General features: G+C 37.7%; 1 protein-coding gene across 2 annotated transcripts in view; it reads right to left on the bottom strand.

The window, feature by feature from the left end:
* Positions 1–15753, bottom strand: part of cpne2 (copine II) — a 73630-nt gene that overhangs the window by 3094 nt on the left and 54783 nt on the right. For both annotated transcript variants that reach the window (XR_005992351.1, XM_041795595.1), the window contains exons 12-15: positions 15278–15332; positions 14768–14819; positions 9096–9229; positions 1898–2134 (exon numbers count right to left, since the gene is read on the bottom strand). Coding sequence is in view for 1 of the 2 variants with exons in the window: in XM_041795595.1 (XP_041651529.1) it covers positions 1898–2134; positions 9096–9229; positions 14768–14819; positions 15278–15332 (478 nt within the window). In the remaining variant the exon portion in view is untranslated. The remainder of the gene's footprint in view (positions 1–1897; positions 2135–9095; positions 9230–14767; positions 14820–15277; positions 15333–15753) is intronic.

Raw genomic sequence — 15753 nt, 5'->3', positions numbered from 1 at the left:
AAACTAAAATTGAACCCAGGAAGTTAAAACAAAAATAAAAATAAAAACTAATGAAAAATGTAAAACTATTATAACCTTGATTGGAATTGACTTCTGTATCTTGTTTTCAGATGTTTGTCAGTGTTCATCTGTCCATTAGCTTTTATGCTGCTCTCTCACAGAAACTCAAGGACACAGACACAAACAGATCCAAATATAAACAGTTTTCTTAGTTAAAACTCAGGAAGCCTTCAGTTATCACAGTAACAACAGCCTGTTTATTAACAGGTTTACTACCATAACGTGTTGTTAGGAGTGATTGATTTGGTGACAAAACAAGTCTGAGCCCACTGATATGACATTAATCAGAGAAGACTTCACTGAGCTCGAGATCAGCTGTTCTCCAGTGAAATGATTCAAGAGCGAAAACAATCAAGAATGGTCAGATACAGAGAGAGTGGATAACAATGTTTTAGTGACATGTAGACTGAATACTCACATTAAGAGGAATTATGAAAGGAGAAAATTTAATAAATAGAAAGATGTTCTTATTTGACTGTTTCAATATTATTTAAACCCCTTGTTCTCCTGTGCCAGCAGACACACCAAGCTCTATCTAAATCTTCTTTAAAATTAAATTAAATTAACTTTAATTTGTGCTTCTTCAATTGATATTCAGTTTTAACTGTTATCAGGATTAATAATACCAGGGAAGTTACAAGAACAGAAGGACAAAAATGTATGTACCAGTAAAAACTAATTTTATTATTTTAAAAAATAATCCAAAATAGCATCTTTAAACACCTTTAAGTTGGTACCAGTTAGTCTGAGTGTGGCTGATAGAAAACTTAAAGCTTTATCTGACAACTTTAAGAGTATGGCTGCTGTAATACTCAGGCTCCCATTCCGCTGATAAAAAGTGCATACCTCTGCTGAGTAAAAAAGTAGTACCTTTTCTACTTTATGTTTTTCACTGTGATGAATACAAACTTATTTAATGTGTACATTGCTAATTCTCATATTGCAGTAACTTTGAAATTGCTATCCACCGTGCAGCCCTAATAAAAATGCCCTCACATTGTAAATATACGTAAATGCCTATACATGATGCATGTTAACAGAGGATTCCTCTAGAGGGTACACAAATGAGCACAGACAGTACAAAACTAAATGACATATAGAATGTAAACTACAAAAATGGCAACACTTTAGGAGCTTTTTTAATAGTAAATCTGAGATCAAAACTCTTTTATTGTAACATTAATAATCAACTGTAACCTCAGATCAACTCAGACTGATGGCAGTGGCCATCAGTGGACTCATCTTCTGCACTCCATTTCAGTAACATTTACCTCTATGCATGAATGTAGCGGACCAAGTGTTTTAGTTTAATTTGCTACTGTGTTAACTGGTGACTTTCTCCAAACAAATGTATTCAGTGTATTCTTGTTTAGTTTTTCATTATTATGCCAAAATGTACAAATAAGATATGTTTTAATGTACAAAGAAGCAAAACAACAGACACACAATAACATGTTAAGATGTGGATAACTCTTTGTCACCCATTGTTATCTCTGCCTAAGTGCTGATTGTCACTCCTTCTTTAACTCTACTCTGCTTCTGCCACACGTGTATATTACATCTTGTAAGATGAAAGTGCATCAGTGGTTGTAGGAGATACATGTTTAGCCATTAATTTTATTTTTTCAGAAAAGCAGCACAGACCAACTTTAGGAACAACTCAAACAGCTGCTGTGTCTCAAGATATTGAGGTAAACGAGAATGCATAATTTCTGTATCTTTATGTTTAGCACTGATTCTTGTGCATTAATGTTTTACTGGACTGATCTGTTAGTTCTCTCTCTTTTTGTTACTTTTTTTCTTTTTATTATGTAACAACCTTAAAACAAATACTTACATTACGGAAATCCCTGAAAGGAACAAACTGCACAATGTCCCGAACAGCCTCCTCTCCTGTGCTGGACCTCAGAACACTGGCGTCTCCATCCAAGAACTCCATGGCAGCGAAGTCAGCATTGCCCACGCCAATGATGATGATGGACATAGGTAGCTTAGATGCCTGTACAATGGCATCACGTGTCTCATCCATATCACTGATGACACCATCCGTTATAATAAGGAGAGTGAAGTACTGCTGCGAAGTGGAAAAGGGATTGTGGGAGAGAAGAGATAAGGGAAGAAGAGATGTAGTGAGAGAAAACAACAAAACTGATGAAAGCATAAATTTATCAAAATAGACTGTAATCTGCATCAAGAAAAAAGGTGAGGAGTACAGTCATGATGAGTGTGTCGTCAGTAATTGTAAGAAGAGTGACACAATAGATATAATAAAAAACATTTCAGAAAGTGTCAAGAATGAGTGAAAAGCTGAGACTGGATTCTCAACAGAGAAGTAGACAGAGAGATAAACAAAAACAGTATTTGGGAGAAAACAGAAAGCAGAATGAAAGCTTTTCTGCATTATAGCAGGTTGGGATCCATTCATATGACTGAGCACGCCATCTGTTCTTGAGAAAATAATGTTGGTAGAAAATCCGAAATCCTGAGAACAACAGGAAGAGATAAAGAAGAATGAGAAAAACTGAACACTTTGCAGTGAATCAGGCTGGAAAGGGACAAAGACACAGTGTTTAAGACTGCGAGATCCTAAAGCATGGCCATTATTTTCTTTTTCACATACGTATATAAAACAGGGCTGAAGGAGAAAAAAAGAGGCACTGCGATGTTTTCATCCTGTGATATAAACTACACTATTACAAATACAGGATGTTATTCAAAAAGATGTTGTGGATTTGATTTTATTATTTCATACCTGTGTCTGCTTTTATCTTAGGCCTGTGAGATTTGACTAAATGTGATGTACAATTATACTGCTCAATACTGCAATAAAGATATGGACAATGATGATTATACTAATTTTGAAGAATAAGCTTTTGGTTTAACTGTTTGCAACCTGTTTTCCAACAAAATAAGCCAAAAAAAAAAAAAAAAAAACATCTTTATATGCCTCCAAGTTGGGACTAGTTAGTCTGAGTGTGGCTGATAGCAAGCTTAAAGCTTCATCTAACAACTTCAAGAGTATGGCTGCTGTAATACTCAGGCCCCCATTCTGATGATAAAATGTGCATACCTCTGCTGAGTAAAACAGTAGTACTTTTTCTACTTGAATTTGTTCATTAAAGTTCATTTAATGTGTACATTACTAATTCTCATATTGCAGTAACTTTGAAATTGCAATCCATTGTGCAGCCCTAATAACAAATGCCATCACAGATTTATTCTTTAAACTTTGTTCTTTCTCTGCTACTCGCACTTCTCTTCACTTTGCTTAAACCTCTCTTGAAGTTGAATGATGCTTCTGCAGCTGCAGTATTACCAAAACACAGGGCCATATTCATAAAGACTCTAAGAATCCTCTCAGAGAGATTCTATCTTTGCTTAAAATATTCTAGCAATTAACCCAAACTTTAAAGTGATTGAGTAACACTCAGAGTAAGTCTGATGGTCATTTCAGACTGGGTGCAGGTTTGGTGTGTGACGGCTGCCATGCGCTCAGGATGGCACCCTAATGGCTTTTATACCAGGCACATATATGCCATGCAGTCGACTGTCTATCTGGTGTTCTGGGTTAAAAACCTCACTTATACACAGCACACAAAAGCTAAATTTATTTAAAGATAAAGCAACATGGTGTTAGCAAGGTGTGCTGCAAAGTGACAAGTTTATATAACCTCATCAAAACTGTCATATCTGGTAGAATTTCAAACTGCTCATATTAAGGCTCAAAATAATCAACTACCTGGGAATACACAAATAAAGAGAGGGAAGTTATGATTTAAGGAGACCATTTAAATTCTAAACTGTTAGTGGGTGTACAATGAGATGTTTTTGTACCCGTGTTTTTCTGGGGTACAACTATGAAACAGTGTTAATGTGGAGCTCAAATTTCCAAACATTATCTGGTTTAAAAGCGCTATAAAGGAATATTTTCACAAGGTACAGGGATGAAGGGGGTGTTTGACTCTAACTGTGTGCCTGATGTTTGTTTTGATGGTAATTGTTTTTGGTTTATATTCCACTTTTGGTGGATAACAACAGAAAGTTCGCTTTTTAGGGTGTCAGTTTAGACCCCCACCCCCAAAATCAGTCATGGACTTATATTTTTGATAACAAAAAATGACTGCGATGCCTGTGTTTTTAATGAGGGTGATTAGATATGTGCTTTATTATGCAGAATTAAGTATTTGATTGAAAGGAGGCTGAAGCTGGTTAGTGTCAGTCAATGAATAAAAAAGGGGTGGGATTAAATCGGTGTGCATTTCTTCCCACACCTTTTCAGATATTTCACATTTTTGTACTGCACTGTGTTGAATATTCTTGTAAGACTATTGTTATCATTTTTTGTATAAACATTTGCACCTTCTTACATAGATATTCCAGGTCAAAATAATTCAAATGTTAAAGTATATGATGTCAGTACCATCACTTATAACAAAACCTTGCAGCAAAGTTTCATTATAATTAGGTATTGCTGATGACTCTTTGTACAAGGAAGCTTTATAAATACAGCCTCTGGTGTGCTGTTTAAATCTTGCAAAGCCGATGGATGGCCAGATTCCTTGCCTGTCATTAGACATATCCAGTCTGCAAAGTTCCAGTCTGAAACAACTGGTCCCAGTCTGAGAATGGACTTGACCAAACTGCGTCATTTGAGGAGAATGAGGCAGTAGCAGTAGTGGGGTTAGGTCATACTAAAAGCCAATAGCAATGGCTGCTGCTGGTGTAGCAATTAGCTCAGATGTAGCTATAGTATAGCGGCAGTTTTATCAGAACTGAGCATTTCTTTATTAAAACAAGAGCAAAGAGCCATGCCCAAACTTTTAGAGAGGCTGTTTTTGCACTCTCTGGCAAGAGTTTTACCCATTGACAAGCTCCACTGTTCATAAACTATGGCACTGCCTTCCTGTTGAGCGTGGGTTACTACATGTGTGACTACCTCATTTTCCTGTTGCTTTGACTGACCTGTAATGAATGTGACAGTTTCAGAAAGTTTCAGTTCTAAAAATATCATATGATTTTTTATCCCCTTATTCAGTTTGTTGCAGGGTCTGAGACTATTTATTGAGTGTAGAGACCAGAGAAGGAGTCTGAGTTAGAGAAACTGTGTCAACAGGGGTACAGAAATGTTATCCTTCCCCTAACAGACTGATAGACAGCTAGAAATAACAGCCAAGTATCACTCTACCACCATAAACTTGCTTCTGCAAACTAGAATGTGAAGGCTTGTCCTGTGACAAGAACAATGTGGTGACTCAAATTGATTTTGCTGGGAACAAAATCATGCTTCCTCATTACGCACACAGCTAACACAAAAAAACACACCCAGGGAGGGCTGTGAGGCCTGTCTCTTTAATGTGCTAACAGCAGCGCTCATTACAGAATCATTATCACACAGACAGACAGGGCCGCTCACACACTGCTCTGGCCTGCAGCATGTGTGTGTGTTTGTACACAGTCACAGAGTCCGCAGTCACAGGTTTTGTCATTATCCGAGGAACAGGGAGGAAAGGAGCAGCCGATTCCTCCAGTCTGCAACACCAACACCCACTCCTACTTCCCCCTCCACAGACACACACCAGTCTAACCAGTGGCATAGTTTGTAGTGAAATACACTTCTGCTGTAGCTGTCACATCTTATTGACTGTTTCTCCTTCTTGTGTCTCACTCCAGTTTGAACTTACTGTAACATTAAAGGCTCTATAATCATTTCCTTACTGAAACAAAAGGACTGTGGCACCGTGCACACAGATGAATACATCCTGTGAGTCTCTGGTTCATGTTTTTGTTCTCTACAGGGTGACAGGGTACAATTAGGCACAAAAAGCACTGTGAGAGTATAATGATACCCAGCTAATGCACTCTCTACAGATTTAGGGAAGCGTCATGCCACTGGATAAATACAACACTGGGACATGTGCCATTTGATGAACGTTTGTAGATCTGCAGCTTTGGCTCTCTACCTGGGCTCAGAGGCTCTGTGGGCTCTGCAGCTGAAGTTAGATTTGCACATATTACCTGAAGTTATGACAACAGCATACTTTTACCTGATACTCTGAACACAGGTGTGTGTCTCTCAGCAAGAACAAGTGTGTGTAGGCACATTTTGTTAAGCTACAATGAGTAAAAATTATAAAGTCTGTGTTAATTTGTCACAATAATGCATAATTTTTTCTGTATAGGTCCTCAGACAGTTGGATTTTCTTTCTGAAGAAAGGGTGGTGGCTAGATCCAAAGTATATATCTGCACAAATTTATACGGATGACCAAAACCAAATTCAGTAACTTACCCAAAACCTCAGAACATAAACTTAACAACAAATCAGAAAGAACATCGAGAGACAACAAGTCTGTTTAATTTTACAGCATGCTGTTATTCAAAGGTTTTGTTCTGTTTGTAAGAGACTAATTACACCCATTTTCTTTGTTCTCCAGCTGTAAACCTGAGAAACTTAGCAGTGATAATAAAAAAAAGGATTTGCTCCCCTACTAATTTCTTATTTTTCTATTTTATTTGCCACAATTCCACAGCGACACCCAGGCCCAATTACTGCCAGACCTGTTAATTATTAAATCCCTTAAATAGAACCTGTCTGACATTCAGGTAACATAAAGATCTTAAAAAACAACACATCATGCCACAATCTAAAGAAATTCAAAAACAGATGAAAAACAAGGTTGTTGACAGCTATCAGCCTGGAAAGGGTTACATAGTCATTTCTAAGGCTTTCGGACTCCAGCCACTACTGTGAGAGCCATTATCCACAAATGGGGAAAACTTTGGAACAGTGGTGAACCTTACCAGGAGTGCCAAAGATAGCTTACCAAAATTCAGTGACTCATCCAGGAGGTCACCAAAGAACCCAGATCAACATCTAAAGACCTGCAGCCCTCAATGGCCTCAGTTAAGGTCAGTGTTCATGATTCAACAGTAAAAAGAGACTGGGCAAAAATGGCATCCATGGGAGAGGTCCAAGGTCAAAACCACTGCTGACCAAAAGAAGACAAAGGCTCATCTCACATTTACCAAAAAAAAAAAAACATCTTGATGTCACCCAAGACTTTTGGAAATATATGCTGTGGACCAACGAGACAAAGGTTCAACTTTTAGGAAGTTCCGCCTCTTGTTCTTAATTGAGGACTCTGTTAAAAAAAATGGCACCTTATAAGGCATTTATACGTTTCTCATAATGAGGGAAAAATTAACGGAATAATCCACTTCCACATTCACGCTGTAAGTGTGAACGCAGAAGTGCATTTCAAGTGCATTTCTCCCTCCTTTAAAAAAATGAGGGACAAATGAGAAACTGACATGAAGAATTTCGGAATAAAAACAAATAGTTGATTTTCTTTTCAGCTAAAATGCCTTATGAGGGAGTCCATATTACAGAGGTGGTCAATGATGGCTGCCTTCATAAAAGACATGTTCTATTACAATTAAAGATAGTGGGAATTTCTCTGTCTGTGAAAACTTTAGGAAATATTGAAGATACTCTAAGAGCAAAATATGTGAAAATATAAATGGTCCCTTTTTGGATTTATACAGACATTTCAGTGCAAAAATTCTACATATTCTATCTTTAGAGAGGCGCTGCTAGTACCTTAGCTCATTGTAATTCATTTATTCTTATCGCCAGCGGCTTCATTGCACACAGAATGTAGGTATAGTAAGCCACAGTTAGAAGACTATGGAAATAATGTATGGGCTGTTGTTGTTGTCCTCTTTGCTTAAGGCATATTGTAAATACATGGTCAAGATTCGGACCTACAGTGCAGCTAACTAGCTGTTACTACTAACTTTTCCCATATTGTTACCATTGTCAATAAAGTTAGAGCAATTTCCTATGAAGTGGGAATCAAGTTTATGGCCACAACTGCCAGAAATTTGTCTTTTATTTGTCATTTTTTTGTTTCTCTTGTCCCCCTCCTCTTCTTGCTTTTCTCCACCCGTCCTTCTTGTCCTTTCCAACCTCAGCACAGGTTTGGCAGAGGCTGTCAACATGAGTCTGGTCTGCTGAACAGTCCTGCCCTGTAGTTAGGGAGGGTTTATGTCGCCACTATAACAGGGCTAAATACTGCTAATGCTGTGCTCATGGTCATTAACACTGTTTTTTATTATAATAGGGTATAATCTTTATTGTAATATTAATGGTTAACACTAATCTATTTTAATAGGCCACAACAGAGAGTATGGTCTAGACCTGTCTTCTTTGAAAAGTGTTTTGAGATAAATTTATGAATTGGCGCTATACAAACACTCAAACAAAGAATATCTGAATACCTAAAAAGCATTAATAATGCAAAATGTACACAGGACCTTTGAGCAACAAGAGAAGAATATAAAATACAACCTTTAAGAGAAACCAAACACATGATTTTTACCCTTAATTCACTATTAAAACATGCTTCGTTTTTGTCTTTGCATGTCTAGGTATTATTCAGAGGTACAGTAATGTTTTCATTGAGCCATCGAGCCATTACTGACTTGTCAGTAGTGAACTGAAAAACATAGTCATTTAGTGTGATAAGGAATAATTTGGGTATTTTGGGGTATATCTGAAAACTAATTAAAACCAAACACAGTCATAACTCTTTATTTAACTTGTTATTGATAGGCAGGTGAAAATAAAGTAAAGAAGCTTTTCCACTGATAAAGTTGTTTTTCTTTTCATTTGAGAGAAGACGCTACTGAGGCAGCACAGCCATGCACTGATTAATGATTATTTCTCTCTTAATAAAGACACACATTCACATTTTTTCTCAAATTGTTCTTCCCACTGCCAATTAGTTAAATATATGCATTTTTTAAAAATAGACTTGTCCACAGAAAATAATTGTATTTTTCTGTAAAATTGTGATAAGCTTTGGGTGTTAAGGCATGGTTTGGTTGTGTTTGTGGTTAGGGTCATTGGCTGTCTTTACAACTCCACAAGTAAAAAACATAATAGTAATTCCTCCCAGTCTGCATCATAATGTTCCAGCTAAGTAATAATCATGAAATAAATATGAAGATGAAAAATGTCAGCTGTTTTACTTACCGCTGCTTTTTCTTGTTGGAGTGCCTGGGCAGCAAAACGTGCTACGTGGTTGATGATTGGAGCAAAGTTTGTTGGGCCGTAGAAGCGAATGTGGGGGAGACAGGCAGAGTATGCCTGGGCAATACCCTCTACACCTAGAGAATAACACAAAAAGTTTAAGTAAACTTTAACAAGGGGTTAAATAAGGAGCCCACAGAGCAGAGAGTGCTTTGGGAGAAAAGACACGGACCAGCAATGGAACATATGTCCTTTGCACACATACTGTATATTATCACTAGATAAAGAAAACATGGAACAAAAGAAGGGGAGATACCAAAATTATTTTACTGTTTCTCATCAGTATTTTTATTTTATGCCCTAATCAACTTAACCTGCAGATATTTGAATGTGAGCCCAGACAGGTTTAATTTCTTGAACATGAGCCTTCTGTTCCAGCGACCTGTATGTCTCTGTTTCTTAAACGGAACTGCAAAGTCAACAGTTCATCTTAAACACAGCTGCTTGTTTTCATTTTTATTCCTGAATAAAGATGTGCTTTCCTCTTTATCATCTCAACTGAATAAAGGAAGCCGACCTTCAGAACCCTCGATCGAGAGTGTCTAAATTGCAGCTTATCAATGCTTCAGAATAAACATTTGATTCTCTTTGTGCTGGATGATTGCTTTGTGCAACTCCTACATAAAAATGTTTAATGTAGCAGGAACACTGCGTGACTGCACTTCTCTGTTTTTTTTTTGTATTTGATTGAACTCTTTTATCCGAGCACTGGAGGCTGTGGTTTATTCTTCCAAAAAAAAGATGAGCTGTAATCTCTCTCATGTAGTTTATATGGAAACAGTTCATTTGCTAACCTTAAAACGAAGGTCATACATGGGGGCAGATGTTTGAATAAAGACAAGCTGTTCATCTATTTTCAGGAAGCACACAGGGGTTTATATTTTGAAAAAGGTCTTCATCAGAGATCTGATGATAAATGTTCTTATTTAACACGCAGTAACCTTCTGCCTCCGTCAGAATAAAACACAAGTTGCACAGCTTCACTACAGACCACGCAGTTGTGCTCTCAGCAGTTGGTAAAAACCTTTTGTAATTCTCTAAAACACATTTGAAATTATATAATGCTGCAATAAGAAATTTAAATGAAAACTTTCAAATGGTGTGCATACTCTCTGATCAGAAAAATTGGTGATAAGTAAAAGGTTAAATCTTTTCAAATTTACCGTTAAAAAAAAGAGTGTGGCAAACTATCAAATGATCCAGGTTAAACAATAACTAACCCAACTAACCCAATAAGGGCTAGTATGTCAATTCCCATCCCACAGTTGAGGTCACCCAATTGTAGAGGTCTGCAACACATGAGCCCAAAACGCCCCACCAGAGAAGTCGACAGCAAGATGCCTCTCACCCCTGAATCCTTAGCGCCTTACATGCCTAAAACTTATGCACATGACTGTACTTGCACCCGTCTGACATGTTGACTGTGCATATCCTCAAAAATCAATGCAACAAGGATACAAGATTTATGACTGGTAGGAGCGGTGACAGTCAACACAGCTGCAGAAAGTTTAAAGGGGACATATTTTACCCTTTTAAGACAAGTTTATATTGTTCCTCAGAGGTCCTCAAAACATGCCTGTGAAGTTTGTTGCTGAAAAACACTAGTGTTGGATTTTTGCATGTCTAAAAAGCCCTCTGTTTCAGCCCTGTTTAGAACGAGCAGTTTCTGTGGCTTTAAATGCTAATGAGCTGTGTGACTCCACCCCTGACCACACCCCTTTCAGGAAATGGATGTGGTACTCCTGATGTTACATTGGCCGAATCTCAAAGTCCTCCCTAAACCCTGAGTCCTGAATGACTTCACTGAAAGTGATTGAGTGCATGAGGCTGCAAGGGCTTGAAGTGGTAGAAACAGGAATGGGACAGCCCTTAGGTTTTTGGTGACAGTCGGCACCTCGCAGAGCTTAAAACGAACATTAAAAACAAGCGTGCCTCACCTATAGACCCATTTTCCCAGTGGATGAAGGCTGTTTTATATAATATATTTACAGGAAAAAATACTTTCTTGCAAAGTCCACCCCTTTTTGCACCTTCCATGTTTTTTGTTTACAATTCCGCTCTTTTCACTTTTGTGGCGTTTACTGGCGGGCATCCCCCGAGAATCCCTGTCATACGTCACAATGCAATGAACTATGGGTAATTCCCTCACACTAAGTCTGCAGTGATGCCAACTCACAGAAAAAGTGCACAAACTATTTGAGCACCTATTTTTGTTAGAAAAGCCTGAAAAAGGGATTTTTTTATAATATGTCCCCTTTAAAGACACACTGAAAAGTCCACAATTCTCCACATCATTATGGTGTGTTATTTTCACTGCAAAGAGACAAAGAGGCCCATCAAACTATATGAGATGCATAATTCTGTTTAAGAAATCAATATTTAAACCTATAGAAATGATCAAATTAGATTGGTATTGCAGTTTAAAAAGTGATTGTGAAAACTGGGGACTTTTTTCTTTTGTATCTTTTAGCTTAGTTTTGTTTTAAATGTCTATCTTTTATATGTAACAAAATGAGTAATAAAACAAATGGTCATTTGCAAAGACTCTTTCTGTCTATTCCAGGTTTACTAATTTAACTGATACACCAGGAGTGTTACATCCATGCACAGATGAAATGTGTGTCATCAGTCATCAGTCATCAGTCTGGGCTGGTCTGATGTTATTATTGGATTGTGACAACATAGATTCCATCCTGGTCTTGTGTGTTCTGCTCTGACTTCATAGACAGAAACAGGCAGACCTAAAAGAGTACTGACGCACAAGCCCTGCCTCCAATAAGAGTGGGTGTCTCTGTTTCAAAGTTAGGCTATGTGCTAGGATTGTTTGATTCAGATTTATTGAGCCCAGCGCAGTAGGATCTCACCTCTCCATGACAAAAGCTACTCACATGCACAGATATATCTGTTTAACATCAGTACTGGCAAATATCTGTCCTGCTGACAAACATCAGCGATCAGCAAATAGTATGGCTTGTACGCCTAACTACTGATAATGAGTTTTTTTATCTTGCAGATGAAGTCCCCTGTGGACGAACTCGGATTTGTTGTCATGGTCAAACACACAAGAGAATGCTGGCACAGAGGGAATCTTGCACCAAAAATAAGTAAAGAAAAAAATAATTGGTGTTGCTTTCAGCACTCATAATGGCATTGGCATCTGCAATGGCTGAATTGTGATTTTCTCAATTGGTGCATAATAGCCTCTCAAAAAACCAAGAGCTACACTGTAACTTGCATCACTGGGAGTCATACTGCGGGTGTATAATGCTGATTAGTATATACATAATGCCGAGCCTGTTGGATGTGCATTAAACCTTTTTTACATAACTGATAAAAAAATATGCAATATAAATATCATAATAATTCACTGATCCTGAGTAGCAGTGTAGGCTAAGTGTAAAGGTGCTATTTTCTCAGATTATGGAATAACACAGAAAGTGAGAATCATCATCTGCTGTCATGTTACACAAGAGATGTCATGTCATTCTTACTATGCTGCTTTCTTTTACTACTGAAGAACACCCCTGTGTTGCAATTTATGTGTTTTTTTCCCTTTAGTGTCACACTGACTTTGTGTTTTTAAAACTCAATGTTTACTCCAGAACTAGAGAAAATATTCCACTTGTTATTGATCTCTGTCTAAGTCAGTCAAGCAGTAGTGGTGAACTACTGCTGTTGCAACGGCAGAACAGTCCTATTTTAAAAGATAGATGCAAATAAATGTTTCATAGTGAAAGAAACAGCTTGGTTTCCTATCTGTTAATGCAGCCTGTGGGCAGAGTATGGGGGTCCAGGCCACAAAGAGAAACAACCTTTAAGTGAAGATAAGCAGCAGTGTTTGCAGCTGAGGCTATTATGAACAGAATAGAGATACAAACAGAAAACAAGTCAGCATGTCAGTGAGGCATCCAGAACAGGCAAAGCTTCAGCTCCTTATTGCTATGCTGAGGGAATGTATGTTTGTCCATTTCACACACACACAATAGTTAATAACGGAGCATTTTGCTTTAGTTATTATTGAGGAAGACAGATTGGATATTAGTTTTCAAGTAGCTACATTTTGGTCCATAAACAATCTCAGAATTCATCAAGCTAATCAGCGGTATTAGCTTTTACAGTCTTATAGATGGTGTGTGTTTCTGTGGACAAACATATTTCTCTGGTGCCAGAGGTTAGTAATAACCCAGAGGTGAGCAATAAATGCCTTTAAGGCAAGTCTTCCTTTTTCTATTGTGTTTATGCTGTCATCCATTCATGGTTCATTACAGCACATGGAGAAGCACTACACAACAACAACAACAACAACAACAACAACAACAACAACAACAAGCAGATTTATGGCTCGAGTTTGAATGTTTGATTTATAATGCATTGTTGAGTGCACTTTTATGAACAAATGTGTGTATAGAGACGGATAAATCATCATGAGACTTTGCTCAATAGGAGCTGGGATGTCAAACATGCACATCATGTTCCACCTGTTTTTTTTTTTTCTACATGTGTAGTGTGTACACAACACTGCAGACCATGGATTCTCTGTAAACAGACTTTTACTGTATTTAGGCTCCTATAAGTGTATTGAGTGTGATATCTGTGCATGCTTATCACCTGAATAAACAGGTGCATGTTGAGTCTAAACTATAAATTGGTCATTGGCCATGTCTGCGTGAACTTTTGGTTTAAAGTTTGTTGTGTGTAGAAGTATAAAGTTATCTTAAAGTGATGTGAGCTGCTGAAATTATTCAACATATCTACAGTCCTGAACATTACAAATAATGAATAAATGCATAAATTTGCATGGCAAAATGTACAACTACATCAGGAGGAAACACATCCCTCAGCATACTTTATGAATGACTTTGACCTTCCCAGATCAGGCAATAACAATTAGTGCGTGAAATACAACAACAGAAAAATCAAAGCAGCTCCTCACATTCAGCAGGTTTGAAGTTTAAAACTGAAACTGGGCTTTTTATTTCTGTTACAATGGGGCAGACTTTAAGTCCTGTCTTTCTTCTCTAAGAGGAGCCTGGTTGCTGGAACTTTTATGTTGGTGTTGGAGATGTTTTGCACATGCTCGCCTCATTTCAGAGCTTGCACTCTCCAAACTCTGTGTATTAAGGAGCTTGGAGGTTCATCGCTAACTTTAAAGCCCTCACTTTGATTTGTTTGTTGTACCAATGTGTCGGATGGTCTTCTGTATCTACACGTAAACTAACCATCCTCACAGAGACAAGTTTAGAAGCATCTAAAAAAGATTTTTATTGTACTGCGTTTCATCCACACAGTATCCGAGTTTTTGGAAGCCCAAAACGCTGCACCTTGAAAGAGGGTCACAGAGTGAACAAATCTGTATATGCCACCCTTGCGTCTCTGTCGAATCAATCATGTACTAAATTGGGACCTTGTGAATCAGAAATGAATCCAGTCAGGCTACTAGTCACAATATCCAGCCCTAGTCTTGAAAAAAAAAAAAACATCTTAATCTCAATAAGGTTTCCCTGGTTAAAATAAAGGTCAAATTGAAAGGTTATGTTAAAAAGGAAGATTTTGTATATATTCAAATTTTGCAGGAGCATCTTTGAATCTGCCTTAGTTACTGGATAATAACTCACCTGAACAGAAGGGGTTGGTGGGATTAAAGTTTATGGCGAATTCATGCGACACCTGAGGAGACAAGAAACACAAACCCTTAAATTGGTAATCACCCATTATTAAAATGTTGAGAAATATTGTCCATTTCTCCCACACCTTCTCCCTCCTACCCTTTCTCTCTCTCTCTGTCTGTGTACTGCTCTCTCTCCTTTGTCCTTTTCATCAGCTCAGTGCCATGGCAACACAGATGGGTTGACAGTTGCGTAATCATCTGAATATGCATGTATAATGCTTACAGTTTTATCTTTGTGTGCACGATTGTGTGTTTAAAATGCATGTATCATACAGACCACTTACCCTGTTATTTTGCATAAGACCACCCCCCACCCCTCTTCTCTCTAATTCTCTTTAGTCTTTCCACTCACACATTCATAAACAAATCACACATATCTGTATCAAGCTTTCAAACACAGACACTCACATACACACAAACAAACCAATAACAAGATCACCAACAAAGAAACGCACACCTTCCAGTCTGGTGGGAGTTGAGCTCCAAATCCTAGGGCAGGAAACATTTTGTCGCTAAGGAGGAAACCATGACAACAGATTGGAACGTTAGTTAAACCTTTTTTTTTTCGACACAATTCGACAAGCTGGATTTAGACAGTGGAAGAAATCTTGTTATCTTTTTTATATAGAAACACTGTGAAAAACATTCAGAGAAACAAGCAGAGAGCTGGAGGGGAAAAATGAAATTACACTGCAAAATGGCTTGTCACAAAAACAGGAAGTATGCTTGTCTTGTGGGCAAGACACATAAAAATATGAATGTAATATGAATTTTACTACTATAAGTTAATGTGACCTTAGTCCTTGGAAGAATCAAACGTCTCAGAGCAACCTAAACCTCTTCATCTTGAAGTGTTTTTAATGAACTTTTCACCAAGTCTTGAACCCCTATCCACCAGAAACAGAGGGGCTCTACTCTAAGTTTGGTTATGGG

This window comes from Cheilinus undulatus, linkage group 9, assembly GCF_018320785.1.
Source record: "Cheilinus undulatus linkage group 9, ASM1832078v1, whole genome shotgun sequence".
NCBI lineage: Eukaryota > Metazoa > Chordata > Actinopteri > Labriformes > Labridae > Cheilinus > Cheilinus undulatus.
The sequence above is the reverse complement of the archived record's forward strand: the minus strand, read 5'-3'. Positions and strand labels throughout refer to the sequence as shown.